General features: G+C 39.9%; 1 protein-coding gene across 6 annotated transcripts in view; it reads right to left on the reverse strand.

Annotated features, from left to right (window-relative positions):
- The window catches only part of CC2D2A (coiled-coil and C2 domain containing 2A), a 139,577-nt gene extending 132,593 nt beyond the window's left edge, over nucleotides 1–6,984 (reverse strand). The window contains exons 1-2 of one of the 6 annotated variants that reach the window (XM_075128025.1): nucleotides 6,951–6,984; nucleotides 568–624 (exon numbers count right to left, since the gene is read on the reverse strand). In XM_075128025.1, the coding sequence (XP_074984126.1) occupies nucleotides 568–624; nucleotides 6,951–6,971 (78 nt within the window). In that variant the 5' untranslated portion in view covers nucleotides 6,972–6,984. Of the gene's footprint in view, nucleotides 1–567; nucleotides 631–1,777; nucleotides 1,964–6,950 lie in introns of those variants that run through there. The other 5 variants (XM_075128023.1, XM_075128024.1, XM_048848784.2 and 2 more) reach the window with 5 other exon arrangements.
- Nucleotides 6,985–17,364: the final 10,380 nt, after the last annotated feature.

The raw sequence follows: 17,364 nt of genomic DNA on the forward strand, positions 1-17,364 counted from the left end.
CTCTGTACAACTTTTCATGAGTGATGTGCTCAAGTATTTGGATTCTAATATCTAAACTGTATTGTTAAATCTATTCACCTATATTTGGGTTATTGTTGATTATATACTCTATGTAGCGTATGACTTTTAAAAACACACTTTGTATTTGTGGATAATCTAAGCACTATACCCAGATATATAGACACTCTTTTCTCAACCTACGTATTATATAATTTTTTTAACATTAGCTTTAATAGAAAGCAAAAGCATCTTATGATCAGTGGTTTACCAACAAAACTAAAAACTGGTATCAGTTAAAAAGTTTATAGCACATTGTGTTATGTTTATGATTTATTTGCACAGAAAGAAATTTTCTCTTCTTAATAGCTACATATAACCCCCGTCAAGTAGAATGAGAGTCACTTGCATGTAACCAAGAGACAATTAACTCCTATATTAAGAGACCCTTATATTACTATTTGGGTAACTGGCAAAAGTGTGATATGAACAAAACCCGATAATAATGTTTAAAGAAAGAAATGCCCCATAATCCATCTTTGCCTTAATAATTAAACTAATCAGACTAACCTCCATAGCTATCATCTGGGATTCTTCATTGAAATTCATGTTTGCAGCAATCAATACCTGGGTGTCGCAAGAAATACAGGAATTATTAGTTATATTATAATCGGATGTACACATTTAATGCTTATGCACTGGTCATGCAACAGACTCCACTAAGGCACACTTCTGCACCCATGTGGACCCTATTAACTTAAAGTGACACGTTAAAATATTTAACACTTCAAAAAACGGTTTTACGATTTTGAAAACTGAGTAATTTCCTCTATTTGTAGCCAACTCACAAGACATTCAAAATATATCTTCAAGTTTATTTAATAATTCCCTATCAAAGTGAATCAAATTGACAAATATAAATTGTATACAGATTGCCTATTGTTGTAAATCATATACAAACTGCCCATTGTTAGTCCACATAGAGTCCACGTAGGCATCCCTTTCTTCTCCCTCTTAGCTGGGTTCACTTTGCATTTCTCTCTTGCCAAATCTGAAATTTACAGATGTGTCTAAAGCTTTGTCTACATGATGAAGTTGTAGTGATTTAACTCAAACTGTTTAGAAAATGATTTAGCTAAAGAGCTGCCACCTCCTTGTGTTGTAACTACTATTTTGGTTTAAGAGCTACTAATATCCATTCAGTTTATGTCAGCAGGGAATCAATTTCAGCTAAATCTGTTTAAGGCACTCTTAAACCCAAATGAGAACTCAGATTATATGGTTGCAAGCTGTATCTTGCTCCATTTCTGCATAATCCTCAACACCAGATCAGAGATGAATTCCCTCCATAGTAGCTCAGAACACATTACTGCTAAGCATAATGACATAACTGAAAACTGCAACTTCTTTGCACCATTCACATGAAATATATTTCAAGGCCTACTAATATTACATTGAAAAGTTATAGCATTTGAATATATAGCACATAAATATCACTTTAGAAAACCAAATTAAATAGTCCTGTGTGTAGGCAAAAGTGACTAGGGAATATCTTATATAAAAAGGTCCTTACCATAACTATTCTAATATTTCTTGAAATTAGTTGCCATAGCAGATGTCTTTAAAAAAGTATAATGCATAATTGAATGCCTTTATCTATACTAGAATACAAGAGATTCAAAGTTATTCAGTAGCATAAGGGTTGTCTGTCTAGACAATTTAAAACTGAAAACAGAAATACACTGGAGTATCACTAACTGCACTTTTAAAATTAAATTACCTTGAGAATCCTTTATAAAAGTCACTTTGAGGATTTCTGCTTCTTACATTTCTCTCTTTAATGAAAAATGGAGAATGTGGGGATTTTTAAAAAGATCCAAAAGGGAAACAATTGAGTCATACCTGGGTTTTCCTAGGCGGTACTTCTGAAGTTGCAGTCAACAGTCTGGCATAACAAAAATGCCCATCTTAGCAACAAGGTTGCTAAGGAAGGTCACTGCAATTTGTTTTTAAAGGGACAGAGTCAGGAAATCTTTTCCTGCTAAGTAAATGCAGGAAAACCTACGCTTTTTAAAAATTTTTAGTAAATTCAGTCAAAGGGAAGGGAAAGTGGTAATATATAGGAAATGATTATTCGCCCAATTCTGTATGCACTTACACATGTGAATAATCATATTCACTTCAATAAGACTATTCACATGTACTTCCTTGCAGGATTAGAGCCAAATTGTGGACAAAAAAGTGACACCCCAATATAAATCAAGATTTGGGACTCCTATTTTCTCCCTAGTCCTTAAATTGAAAAAAAAAAAAAAGATTGTATGTTCCTACATTATCTCAAAATTGATTTTAACTGGGGTTACAATTATTTTTTTCAAATGGCAGAGATGAGAAAAGCTTGAGCATGCATATTCACCTATATCCTCCTCCAGGTCAAGCCCTACTGTTTTCAGATATTCATAGATTCATGGATACTAAGGTCAGAAGGGACCATTATGATCATCTAGTCCAACCTTCTGCACAATGCAGGCCACAGAATCTCACCCACTCACTCCTGCAAAAAACCTCTCACCTATGTCTGAGCTACTGAAGTCCTCAAATCATGGTTTAAAGACTTCAAGGAGCAGAGAATTCTCCAGCAAGTGACCTGTGCCCCATGCTACAGAGGAAGGCAAAATACCTCCAGGGCCTCTTCCAGTCTGCCCTGGAGGAAAATTCCTTCCTGACCCCAAATATGGCGATCAGCTAAACCCTGAGCATATGGGCAAGATTCACCAGCCAGATACCCAGGAAAGAATTTTCTGTAGTAACTCAGATCCCACCCCATATAACATCCCATCACAGGCCATTGGGCCTATTTACCATGAATATTTAAAGATCAATTAATTACCAAAATCATATTATCCCATCATAACATCTCCTCCATAAACTTACCGATTTTAATCTTAAAGCCAGATAGGTCTTTTGCCCCCACTGCTTCCCTTGGAAGGCTATTCCAAAACTTCACTCCTCTGATGGTTAGAAACCTTCATCTAATTTCAAGTCTAAACTTCCCAATGACCAGTTTATATCCATTTGTTCTTGTGTCCACATTGGTACTGAGCTTAAATAATTCCTCTCCCTCACCGGTATTTATCCCTCTGATATATTTATAGAGAGCAATCATATCTCCCCTCAACCTTCTTTTAGTTAGGCTAAACAAGCCAAGCTCCTTGAGTCTCCTTTCATAAGACAGGTTTTCCATTCCTTGGATCATCTCTGTAGCCCCTCTCTGTACCTGTTCCAGTTTGAATTCTTAAACATGGGAGACCAGAACTGCACACAGTATTCCAGGTGAGGTCTCACCAGTGCCTTGTATAACGGTACTAAAACCTCCTTATCTCTACTGGAAATACCTCGCCTGATGCATCGCATTAGCTTTTTTCACAGCCATATCACATTGGCGGCTCATAGTCATCCTATGATCAACCAATACTCCAAGGTCCTTCTCCTCCTCTGTTACTTCTAATTGATGCGTCCCCAGCTAATAACTAAAATTCTTGTTATTAATCCCTAAATACATGACCTTACATTTCTCACTATTAAATTTCATCCTATTACTATTACACCAGTTTACAAGATCATCCAAATCTTCCTGTATGATTTCCTGGTCCTTCTCTAAATTGGCAGTACCTCCCAGCTTTGTATCATCCACAAACTTTATTAACACACTCCCACTTTTTGTGCTGAGGTCAGTAATAAAAAGATTAAATAAGATTGGTCCCAAAACTGATCCCTGAGGAACTCCACTGGTAACCTCCCTCCAGCTTGACAGTTCACCTTTCAGTAGGACCGGGTGTAGTCTCCCTGTTAACCAATTCCTTGTCCACCTTTCAATATTCATATTGATCCCCATCTTTTCCAATTTAACTAATAATTCCCCATGTGGCATGGTATCAAACACCTTACTGAAATCTAAGTAAATGAGATCCACTGCATTTCCTTTGTCTAAAAAAATCTGGTACTTTCTCAAAGAAGGAGATCAGGTTAGTTTGGCGTGATCTACCTTTTGTAAAACCGTGTTGTATTTTGTCCCATTTACCATTGACCTCAATGTCCTTAACTACTTTCTCCTTCAAAATTTTTTCCAAGACCTTGCAGAATTTGTCAAACTAACAGGCCTATAGTTACCCAGATCACTTTTTTTCCCTTTCTTAAAAATAGGAACTATGCTAGTTATTCTCCAATCATACGGTACAACCCCTGAGTTTACAGATTCATTAAAAATTCTTGCTAATGGGCTTGCAATTTCATGTGCCAGTTCCTTTAATATTCTTGGATGAAGATTATCTGGGCCCCCCGATTTAGTCCCATTAAGCTGTTCGAGTTTCACTTCTACCTCAGATATGGTAATATCTACCTCCATATCCTCATTCCCATTTGTCATGCTACCATTATCCCCAAGATCCTCTTTAGCCTTACTAAAAACTGAGGCAAAGTATTTGTTTAGATATTGGGCCATACCTAGATTATCCTTGACCTCCACTCCATCCTCAGTGTTTAGCGGTCCCACTTCTTCTTTCTTTGTTTTCTTCTTATTTATATGGCTATAGAACCTTTTACTATTGGTTTTAATTCCCTTTGCAAGGTCCAACTCTACTTGACTTTTAGCCTGTCTCACTTTATCCCTACATGGTCTGACCTCAGTAAGGTAGCTTTCCTTGCTGATCCCTCCCGTCTTCCACTCCCTGTATGCTTTCTGCTTTTTCTTAATCACCTCTCTGAGATGCTTGCTCATCCAGCTTGGTCTACAACTCCTGCCTATGAATTTTTTCCCCTTTCTTGGGATGCAGGCTTCCAATAGCTTCTGCAGCTTTGATTTAAAGTAATCCCAGGCCTCCTCTGTCTTTAAATCCATAAATTCTTCAGTCCAATCCACTTCGCTGACTAATTTCCTTAATTTTTGAAAGTCAGCCCTTTTGAAATCAAAAACCCTAGTTGCAGATTTATTTTTGTTAATCCTTCCGTTCAGTTTGAACTGAATTAGCTCATGATCACTTGAACCAAGATTGTTCCCTACAAACATTTCTTCTATGAGGTCCTTGCTACTCACCAAAACCAAATCTAAATGGCATCCCCTCTTGTCGATTCAGCAACTACTTGAAGGAATCTATCAGCTATCGCATCTAGGAAAATCTGAGCCTTATTATTATTACTAGCACTCATCCTCCAGTCTATATCTGGGAAGTTAAAGTCTCCCATGATCACACAGTTTCCATTACTATTTACTTCATTAAAAACATTAAAGAGGGCTCTATCCATATCCAGATTAGATCCCAGCGGTCTATAGCACACCCCAAGCACTATCCCAGGGGAGGCTCTAATAGTTTTCTTCCCCAATGTAATTTTTGCCCAGACGGACTCTGTCTTATCCATTCCATCGCTTCCTATTTCTTTACATTCTACCTCATCATTGATATACAATTCTACTCCACCATCTTTACCTTAATTTCTGTCTTTTCTAAACAGCACATACCCTTCAATACCCGTAGTCCAGTCATGACTACTATTCCACATGTTTCTGTTATCCCTATAATATCTGGTTTCAGTTCCTGCACCAGTAGCTCTAGTTCCTCCAGTTTGTTATCTAGGCTCCTCGCATTGGTGTACAAACATCTTAATTTTTGCTGTTTGGCCTCGCTCGCATTCTGTACCATATTAGGCATGGTCATTCTACAGCCAGTATAACCTATTAGATGTATCCACACTGCCCTTCCTCCTTATATACATTCTCCTACCCATGGCTGTATCCTTTCTTACTTCGTTTTCTTCCCTCTCAATGCTAAAATCCGGCATGGAGATTACCTGGACATCTCCCAACCATCTCCCCCAAATTCCTAATTTAAAGCTCTTAATCAGTTATGCTTGCCTCCATCCTAGAAGTCTGTTTCCTTCCCTACTCAGATGAAGTCCATCCCGAGAGAACTGTCCTCTGTCCATGAATGCCTCCCAGTGGCCATATATCCCAAAGCCCTCCTTATAGCACCACTGCCTCAGCCATCTGTTGATAGTCATAATCTTGTCACACCTTTGTTGCCCTTCTCTAGGAACAGGCAGAATCCCACTAAAGATTACCTGAGCCTCTATTTCCTTACACGTCTTCCCCAGCCTAGCATAGTCTCCCTTAATACTTTCCAGCAAGAATCTAGCCATATAATTTGTTCCCCATGAAGGATAATTAGGGGATTCTTTCCTGCTCCCTTTAGGATCCTTTTCAACCTCAGGTCTACATCCCATATCTTAGCACCTGGAAGACAGCACATCCTTCTATTCTCTGGATCAGCTCTGATTACAGACTTATCCATTCTTCTCAGTAAGGAGTCCCCGATCACATAGACCTGCCTTTCCCTGGTGGCGGTGCTATTCTCCAGTCTATCCCCTGTTCCCTCTGGCTGCAAGTTCTTTCCATTCCTATTCTCCCTTGTAATCCTCTTCAACCCATCCTTTATCCTCCTGGGGCTCACATTTGGTGTAGTCTCCATTGACTCTTCCCCTTTTCCTATAGGACTAGCCGCTCTTCTCTTCTTCCTTGCCCTTCCACCTTCAGTGACTACCTGCTGAGCCCCTTCTTCATTTTCCAACTCTGCAAACCTGTTATTGAGCTCTATTTCTCCTTCACTAGCCCGTCTTTTCCTCTGCCTGGTTCTTTTAGTCACATGCTTCCACTGACCACTTTCCTCACCCAGTCTCCCCTCAGAATTCCTCAGTCCTGCTTCCATCTGCAAGTCTGAGCTTTTCCCTTCAGATACCTCATGTCTTTGCTCCATAATCTGCTCAATATGCAGTTTCCTGTTGTATGTTGCGGCGAGGGCAAAGATCTAAAACTCATGAATTAGAAGTGAGTGGGAACATTCTATTCAGGCAACATCAGGCAAAAAGGAGGGACTAGAATTTAGACAGGTAAACTTCCTTACCTTCATACTCCAAACAGCCATTTTGTTATTAGTTCATGATTCAGTCACATCATCCAAAGGATTCCATGTTCTTCCCCACCTCCTCTCTAAAAAAAAGACCCAAACAATTAAAAATAGTACTCCCTAAGGAAAAATATCCTGACATTATGAGGCATCTTGCAGACTTCAATTTATTTCTCCCATGCCACAGTATCATAATAAAACAAAAGTTATTCAAGGATAAAGCTTTAAACCAGAGTCTGTAAGAGCTCCTAAACACCATCTTCTTTTTCTCATGCATTAAAGTTTTCAGAAAGCACATTTTTCACCAATGCTATACTGAGGAGACAGCTATGCCCCCATTCCTTGAAGATGTGTAGACATGCAAAACTGATATGTCTCAACAAAATTCTTAGGAAAAGCACTGGGAAAATGAAGAAACAGCATACTGAAAAAGAAAATTATGATCTCTCAGCAGCTATGACTTACAGAAAACATTTTTCTTACATCCCTATGACTAGAGAGCTAATCAGTAAATATTCTGAGCATGGAAGGGGAATACTATGAAACAGAGGTAACATCAGGAAATATACTATTAATTTATATTAAAGTTATTACAAGTATTATTCTGAATGCTTTCACAGTTAAAGCAAAAGCAGGGTATCAAAAGTTTACTAAATCTCAGGGCATTGTTCTTAAAGGGGGATATACTCTGACTCCATTTGCTAGAGAGGCAATGGGAGGAATGGTTATCCAGCTATTTCTAGAGTGCCAACCACAATGGTATTTCAGTAACAAGAACAGAGGTGATATTTCAAAGATATCTGATCATTTTTAAAAACGGGGAATATCTTTCATTCCATTCCTAACTTTTACAAACACAAAAATAAATGAACATGATAATAGCTATTTAAATGTGCTTGAGATAGAAATAGTTAAGTGAGGTCCATCATATACTATTCCTCTGGTGTACAGATCAAGCTGTTCATGCTATGTTGAATTTGATAAACCAAGTTTTTGATGTACACATTGGCAATAATATCTGCAGTGTGACCAGATTTAATTATATCACTGCTATGGGAAGGACATATAAATATTATATTTATTCCTATGCAAGCAATCCACAGGAAATATCCCAAAGTCCGTCACCCCAAAATCCGAGTAGTTGTAATAATATAATTGAGAAAAATCCTATTTCTGGCTTACGGAACTTTTTCCAAAAGTGCGTATTTGTGTAAGTCTGGTCTTGCGTAACCGGGGGAGCATCTGTAAGCATTAGCATTCAAGAACATACTGAATTTTGGACACATCCAGCACCCTAACATTCTGTAGCCTTGCAGGAGCTAGAGGAAATACACTCTTCAAGGAACTGGATCCAGGCTCAAACCAAAAAACAAGAGCAAGAGTTAGCCCGCCTGAGGATAAATGAGGATGGCAAAGAACAAACACCACCACTTTCTGTTACAGAATGAGCTGAGGGAGCCTCATGGAAAAGTACTTCAATAGTCACAGGTTAGGGAAACCAGAGATAAGAGAATCGAATGACTAGAAAGTACACAGGCAGCCCTCAAGATGGAATTGAGCTCTAGGCAATGTCAGGCACAAGGCAAACAAGGCCCTGGAAAGGGAAGCTGCCATGCTGAAGAGGAAAAAAGCCGGCCCAAGAAGGAGCCAAAATGAAACAGGAAGAACCTCTCAGGGGAGAAAAACAAAAATGACTCTTCAACAGCTATCATCACACACAATGTGATGTGGGTTCAAGAGGTTCAGAAATGGACTTTCATACAGTCTTTACTGAAGGCCGTAGGAAAAGAAATAGTATTTCAAATTATTTCTGATCACAGGAGAGAGCTGGATTGGATGAAAAATGTCCTTGTGTCTGAAGGCCATGCATGCAAGTGTATCCTAGAAAACTGTTCCCAAAGAAACAGAAAAGCAGTCTTGCACAGATTTACCAGTGGCAAGGGCACAATGCTGTTGATTACCACTGATGCTGTTGGAGAATTAGACTTACAAGATGTGCAACTTATGTTGAATTACAAAGTCCCGAAGACCATGAAAGGGGTTCATTCACCACATAACCGCAGGACTATGGGGGATAGGAGTTGTAGTATCCTCAGACTTCACTGATGAGAATAAAAAAGTGGTTAAAGGGATTGAAGACTTCCTTGAGGTAGCCAAATAATAACTACCTCCCTGGCTGGAAAAAATGATCAAGGAAGGCATTAGGCCAGTAGCCCTAGAGAAGACGGTCAGTGGGGTCACCCTGCTTGAATCCATAGAAGAATGGGCAGATAGTGATCATGCCCTCAAAAGGGCAAGATTCATGGAAAAAGAGTAAGGGATATTACCCTTGGACCAGACCAGGTTTCTTTCTGCTGAGGGAGGTATGTGATTGGGTGTGCCAGGCCTTTGTGGCCCCTTGCTGGCAGCCCCAATGCTTTGCTGTACCCCAACCTAGGAAAGTTATCCGAGAGGAAAAAAAACCAGTGAGTATTAGCTCTCCAGGCTTGCCTAGAAAAGGATCCCAGGAGCAGCCATTTTGGGAACCATTGCAATGTGGTCTTCCAGCAGCTAGAAGGGTGGTGACCAGCAACAGCCAATCAAGGCCTAGCAGGTTGAAACAAAAGGAGCTGTCTGCTGCTTGCAAGACAGTTCCTGGTTGAAGCCAGTGGAGTAAGGAAGGATGCTCCCTATGGCACAGCCAAAGGAACCAGGCCAGGGAGGACCTGTTTCTGGCCACAGTCAAGAACAGGAATGTGCGAGGAACCCTGCTGATTTACTATGAAAATTTTTGAAAGAGAAAGTAGTTAAGGACATAGAGGTGCATGGTAATTGGGATAAAATATAACATTGTTTTAAAAAAGGTAGATCGTGCCAGACCAACCTGATCCTTCTTTGAGAAGCTTACTGCATTTTGTTTGTCTAAAAAAATCAGTTGATCTAATCTATCTGGATTTCAGTCAGGCATATAATACAGTTCCACATATGAAATTATTAGTTAACTTGGAGAAGATGGAGATTAATCTGAGAATTGAAAGGTGGATAAAGGTGAGACTTCACCATGTCATACTGAAAGATGAACTGTCAGGCTGGAGGAGAGTACTAATGGAGTTTCGCAGAGGTCAGTCTTGGGTCCAATCTTATTTAACATTTTTATTACTGACTTGGGCACAAAAAGTGAGAGTGCACTGATAAAATTTGCAGATCATACAAAGTTGGGAGGTATTGCCAATACAGAGGAGGATCGGAATCTCATACAAGAAGATCTGGATGACCTTGTAAACTGGAGTAATAGAAATGGGATGAAATTTAATCATGCAAAGTGCAAGGTCATGCACTTTGAGACTAACAACAAGAATTTTTGCTATAAACTGGGGACTTATCAGTTGGAAGTGACGAAGAGGAAAAAGACCTGTGTGTATAGGTTGAACACAGGATGACTATGAACCATCAATGTGATGTGGCCATGAGAAAGGTTAATCCAGTCCTAGGATGCACCAGGTGAGGTATTTCTAATAGAGACAGGGAAGTGTTTTTAAGGTCAGGCTTGACAAAGCCCTGGCTGGGATGATTTAGTTGGGGATTGGTCCTGCTTTGAGCAGGGGGTTGGACTAGATGACTCCTGAGGTCCCTTCCAACCCTAATATTCTATGATTCTAAGTCACTGGGTGAAACCTCATCTGGAAGACGGTGTGCAATTCTGGTTTCCCATGTTTAAGAAAGATGAATTCAAACTGGAACAGGTGCAGAGAAGGGCTACTAGGATCATCCAAGGAATGGAAAACCTACCTTATGAGAGGAGACTCAAGGAGCTTGGCTTGTTTAGCCTAACCAAAAGAAAGCTGAGGGGAGATATGATTGTTCTCTATAAAAACATCAGAGGGATAAATACTAGCAAGGGAGAGGAGTTATTTAAGTTAAACGTCAACGTGGACAGAAGAACAAATGGATATAAATTGACCATCCTCAAGTTTAGGCTCGAAATTAGGCGAAGGGGCTTTCAAACATCAGAGGAGTGAAGTTCTGGACTAGCCTTCCAAGGGGAGCAGTGCGGGCTAAACACCTAACTAATTTCAAGAGCTTGGTAAGTTTATGGAGGGGATGGTATGATGGGATTGCCTACAATGGCATGTGGCCCACTGGCAATGGACAATAGCAAAAAACCCCAATGGCTGGAGATGTGACACTAGACAGGGAGGGCTCTGAGTTATTACAGATAATTCTTTCCCAGGTGTCTGCCTGGTTGGTCTTGGCCACATGATCAGGGTCTAACTGATCACCATATTTGGGGTCAAGAAGGGATTTTCCCCCGGTTCAGATTTGCAGATACCCTGGAGGTTTTTCACCTCTCTCTCCAGCATGGGGTACAGGTCACTTGCAGGTTTAAACTAGTGTAAATGATGAATTCTCTGTAACAAAGTCTTTAAACCAGGATTTGAGGACTTCAGTAACTCAGCCAGAAGTTAGGGGTGGGGAGCTTCTGTGGCCACGATGGTCTCTTCTGACCTTAAAGTCTATGAGTCTAATTCAGCCCAGATGGACAAGAAACTATTTTATTATAATTGATCCTGAAGGGCAAGGAATGGTTTCTATTTGAGTTTGTTTGTTGTACCTTAGAAAGGATTTGAACTGTGTGATCCAGCCAGAGAGTCGAGTCAGAGAAGACCTGCAGAGACCAATTGATAGTCTGCAGGGTATGTAAGGAGCTGAAGAAAACAGCAACACTGTGCCCAGGCATTGGGGGGCACTCAAAGTAGTTAATGCAACCCACCACACTCTCCTATATATGCATCATCACATTGGTACATAAGGCCATGTGGCTTATTAGTGTCAGACTTATCCAATCAGTGGGGGAAGGGTGTGGCCTAAAAGACAGACATAACTGGTGAATGGACTGAAACTTACCTTGAGGAAGAAAGGCCATTGAATTTGTATAGCTGAGTAGGGCCCCAATGAACTCAATTCTCTGTAAGGAACCAAAATTGATTTTATTTGTTTAGAATAAGTCCCAGATGGTTGAAGAGACTGACCTTGAACTGGACACACTGAAGAAACTGATGCTCGGAGCTGCCTTAAAGCAGCCAATCGTCCAGATAAGAGAAGATGTGAACTTCCTTCCCTAACTCCTCAAAAAGGCTGCCACAACTGCCATGCATTTTGTAAGTACACATGAGGCTATGACAGGTCAAAAGGAAGTACTGTATACCAATAATGGTGTCCTATGAACTTCCTGTGACTTGACAGCCCTGCCCATGGAAGTATGCGCCCCAAAGCTCGACGGCAGCAAATCAGTCATTGTGATCCAGGGAAGGAAGAATCCATGCTAGGGAAACCATGCAAACTTTCATGTATTTGATTAATTGTTGCATTTCCAAAGGTTCTCTATGGGTCTTAGACCTCTCTTGGACTCGGGGATCAGAAAGTATGATAAAACCTCTTTCCATGATGTTGAAAAGGAACTTCTTCTATGGTCCCTAGAGTGAGCAGAGTCTGAACTTCTTGAAAGAGCTCTGATTCATGAAATGGGTCCATGAAAAGGGACATAGTATCCTAGTCTCACAGTGCTTAGGACCTGCTTGTTCATCATTATGGCTTCCCAAGCATTGATGAAGTAGGACAATCTGTCCCCAGATGGTGGGGGGGAAGATATCTGGAAGATCACAAACACCTGTATTGCTGTCCTCAAGAGAGGAGTCAAATGGGATGGCTGCTGCCCAACAGATCTTTGAGGACAAGCCAGATGATTCGAATTGGAGCTGGAGGACCTCCTTCTTTGTATCTGTTTTCTCCTCGAAAAATCTTGATGCCTTGAAGCATAAAAGGACTGCCTATAGTACTGTTGCTATACGGAGGCTATACTGATGTTTTTTGGGAGCTGGGTGGAGTGTAGCATGAGAGAAGGGTAGCACAAGAATCCTTAAATGAATGCAAAGTCTTGCCTTTTTTGTGAGAAAACAAAAAATGACAATCAAAGGGGAAATCCTCTATAGTTTGCTATACCCGAGTTATGTCACCACGAGGCTCTTTTCATTGTTATTGCACAGGCCATCACCCTAAAAGAAGCATCCACAACATCACATTCATGTAGTTTGTCCATAAACTTGGACATAGTATCCCAGTTCAAAAAATCATATTTAGCTAATAGTGCCTGCCGTTCCACTATACACATCTGGAGAGAGTAGGCAGAATAAATTTCTCCCCACAGCAAATCAAGAATCTTGGGCTTTTCGGGGGGTGGGGAGCTGATTTAAATCTTTATCGACACACCTCTCATGGGCAGCTGTAACTACGAAGAAGTTTGGGGAAGGATGCGAATAAAAGCACTCAAAGCTTTGCATCAGGACACGGTAAAATTTGTCTGTATACTTAGCAGTAGGAGCTAAGGAAGCTGTTGTGTGTCATAGGGCAGTGATTCTCAAAGCTGGTTCGCCGCTTGTTGAGGGAAAGCCCCTGACGGACCAGACCAGTTTGTTTACCTGCCGCGTCCGCAGGTTCGGCCGATCACAGCTCCCACTGGCCGCGGTTCACCACTCCAGGCCAATGGGGGCTGTGGGAAGGATGGCCAGCATGTCCCTTGGCCCGCACCGCTTCCCGCAGCCCCCATTGTCCTGGGGCTGTGAACCGCGACCGGTGGGATCCACAATCGGCCGAACCTGCGGACGTGGCAGGTAAACAAACCGGTCAGGCCCGACAGGGGCTTTCCTTGAACAAATGGCGGACCAGCTTTGAGAACCACTGCCATAGGGTCTTCAGTGGCTCCAAAGGCCTCATTAATAGGGAGGGCTACTCTGCCAGGGTCCAGCACCTGAAGAACATCCAACAGCTTGTGGGTATTCTATTGGACCAGTTCAGCTTGTATGCCCAAAGCATTCTCCTGAGTAGGTCTTGATAGGATTAAAAATCCTCTGGAACTGGAGGAGATGGGTGGGGTCCCAGAATTGTCAAATGAGGAGGATGAGAAAGTAACAGCAGCCAAAGTTTCCTCCTGAGGTAACACCTGCTCCTCTGGCAAAAGTTCATCCTGTAGGACTGGTTGCTCAGGGGCACCATTGTCTCTGCATCCTGCAACCCAGATGTTTTTTAAACACCAGAGACAATTTTTAGGCTGCCCTTAACTGGACTCAGGTGTCTATAATTAACCTGAGGTAACCTCTTTTCAGTTTATAGGAAAAAGGGCTTTAACCATTCAACGACCAATATGGTTACTCCTTCAGAACTGTCAGGTCTGACTGTGTCACATAATGCTCTACGGAACAGTTTCCATGATGAGTCAATATTGCCCATATCTCCAAGACAAATACATTACTGAGAACTTCCTGTCAATACAATGTGAGGAAGAATCATTTCTCTTAATATTCAAAACTACTGTGACACATCTACAGCCTGGAATGTTAGTTTAAGTAACTGAATTTAATGTGTATTGCTCCTAGATGCATAGATCATACTAAAATAAATGCACTGCTTGGTGAATTTTAAATAGTTTATACTGAAATAGTTATACTGCACATTTGAAAAGAATGTAGTACTCATAGGAAAAGATATACCTATTAAATGGTATAGTGAAGTTCAGTGGGTGATATCACCTACTGATTCTGATATATTGCTTTCTCAACCATATTTATCACCTAATTCACATATATTACTTATTGAACTAGATACATTTCAAACAGATTTGTAAAAGTGAACTGAATGCTTCCACATTAAATCAATTCTTATCAATTCAAAGAAATTGCCTAGTCAAACATCAGTGTAGTCACATGGTATATATTGTATATACCAACTGCTAAATTAAATGTATGAGTATTATATATTTAAACTAACCAAACTCATTATGTGATTTATGGAATATACATACAAATAAAATACTGTACAAATAGTCACACCAACTATTAAAACATACACAATAAGGGATATGGCACATTGGTTCTCTTTAAGATTTTACACTATGTAATTTAGGGTTTTATACTGACACCCATCTAAGCACTTTAGATAGTTTTAAAACCGTTTGAAGAATGTATGTAATCTTTTGCACTATATGTTCACTATCAACTTTTTCCAACGTACTGGGGAATGTTAGAGTATCATGTGAAATTGTTTAGGAATAGTCATATATTGCTGCTGAAAAGACTTATGTAGTAGTTATACAAGCCATATGGTTTTGACTACTAATAGGTACTGAAACAGTGAAGAAAATGAACTTACCTATGCAAATTAACTTATTCTTATCCATTAGAAGATTACTTTAATGAAGTCTTTTAATTTTGTATATATGTTAAAAGTGTTCAGCAAAGGAAAAGAGCTGGGATTGTGTATAAATATATAATATAGTTGGGATTGTGCCCTTTTTTGTTACTTGACATTAAATAAAGAATGTCTGAAAGGTTGTTTGTTTTAACAATCACTTTTTTCTCAGTTAGGTTTTTTTTAACATTACAAATATTTGCAATACTAATTAGCTTTAGGCTAATACTTAGAGGCCCCAAACAAGATCAGGGATGCAAAGTTTATGCCAGTGGTGAGCAACCTGCTGCCTGTCAAGGTAATCTGCTGGCAGGCCGCAAGACAGTGTTTACATTGACCATCCGCAGGCATGGCTGCCTACAGCTCCCAGTGGCCATGGTTTGCCGTTCCTGGCCAATGGGGGCTACAGGAAGCGATGGCCAGCATGTCCCTGTTTGTTTACAAGTTTGTTTACATTTGAAGGAGATAACGCTGCCTGCTTCTTGTTTACAATGTCACCTGAAAGTGAGAACAGGCATTCACATGGCACTATTTTAGCCAATGTTACAAGATATTTATGTGCCAGATGCGCTAAAGATCCATATGTCCCTTCAGGCTGTACCCATCACTCCAGAGGACATGCATCCATACTGATGATTGGTTCTGCTTGATAACGATCCAAAGCAGTGCAGACCAGTGAATGTTCATTTTCATCATAAGTCAGATGCCACCAGCAGAAAGGTTGATTTCTTTTTTTGGTGGTTTGGGTTCTGTTGTTTCCACATTGGAGTGTTGCTCTTTTAGGACTTCTGAAAGCATGCTCCACACCCTATCCCGATCAGATTTTGGAAGGCACTTCAGATTCTTAAGCCTTGGGTCAAGTGCTGTAGCTATCTTTAGAAATCTCACATTGCTACCTTCTTTGCGTTCTGCAGTAAAAGTGGTTCTTAAAACGAACAACATGCTGGGTCATCATCCGAGACTGCTATAACATGAAACATATGTCAGTATGCATGTAAAACACAGAGCAGGAGACATACAATTCTCCCCCAAGGAATTCAGTCACAAATTTAATTAACGCATTATTTTTTTAAACGAGTGTCATCAGCATGGAAGCATGGTGGCCAAAGCATGAAGGGGCTTACAAATGTTTAGCATAGCTGGCACGTAAATACCTAGCAATGCCAGCGACAAAAATGCCATGTGAATGTCTGTTCTCACTTTCGGGTGATATTGTAAATAAGAAGCAGGCAGCATTATCTCCCTTAAATGTAAACAAACTTGTTTGTCTTAGCAATTGGCTGAACAAGAAGTAGGACTGAGTGGACTTGTAGGCTCTAAAGTTTTACATTGTTTTGTTTTTGAGAGCGGTTATGTAACCAGAAATAAAAACTGACATTTGTAAGTTGCACTTTCACGCTAAAGAGATTACACTTCAGTACTTGTATGAGGTGAACTGAAAAATACTATTTATTTGATCATTTTTACAGTGAAAATATTTGTAATACAAATAATATTAAGTGAGTATTGTACACTTCGTATTCTATGTTGTAAATGAAAAAAATATATTTGAAAATGTAGAAAAACATCCAAAATATTTAATAAATTTCAATTGGTATTCTGTTGTTTAACAGTGCGATTAAAACTGGGATTAATCACGATTAATTTTTTTGAGTTAATCGCATGAGTTAACTGCAATTAATTGACAGCCTTATCTCAAATATGTAATCCAAGTGGGAAAACTTAAGGAAGCTGAAGCTACTTTTCCATGACTATTAAAATACAAGTCTAGAATTAAGTAGAGATAAGTATTAACATTTCAGTTTACTTGTTCCCATGGCATAACTTTCATCCTAAGCCTGGTTAGAATATTCATCTATTCCACACTTCATTTACTATATCGTGATTATAAAAGGCAGTAGTCTCTCTAACAGCTAGGGTCACAACCAACATTCACTATAAAGCCCTATTTTAGTCCCCCACCATAACTTCGGCTTGGAAAACTGGTTTTGCCTGAAAATTAGCAAATTTGATGGCAAAGGTGAATAGTTCTGCAGAGTTTGAAGAAAACCAGTCATGCAGTTTTTGAGTTATTGGTTAGTAAAAAGTTTCCCAAATTTGAAGTTTTTATATTTGCCTAACTTTTCTCAATAGCTCCGAACAGTTAAGTCTCCTTGTAAACTCATGCACTGAACATTTTTGGAAAAAATAA

The sequence above is a fragment of the Caretta caretta genome, chromosome 4, assembly GCF_965140235.1.
Source record: "Caretta caretta isolate rCarCar2 chromosome 4, rCarCar1.hap1, whole genome shotgun sequence".
Taxonomy (NCBI): Eukaryota; Metazoa; Chordata; order Testudines; family Cheloniidae; genus Caretta; species Caretta caretta.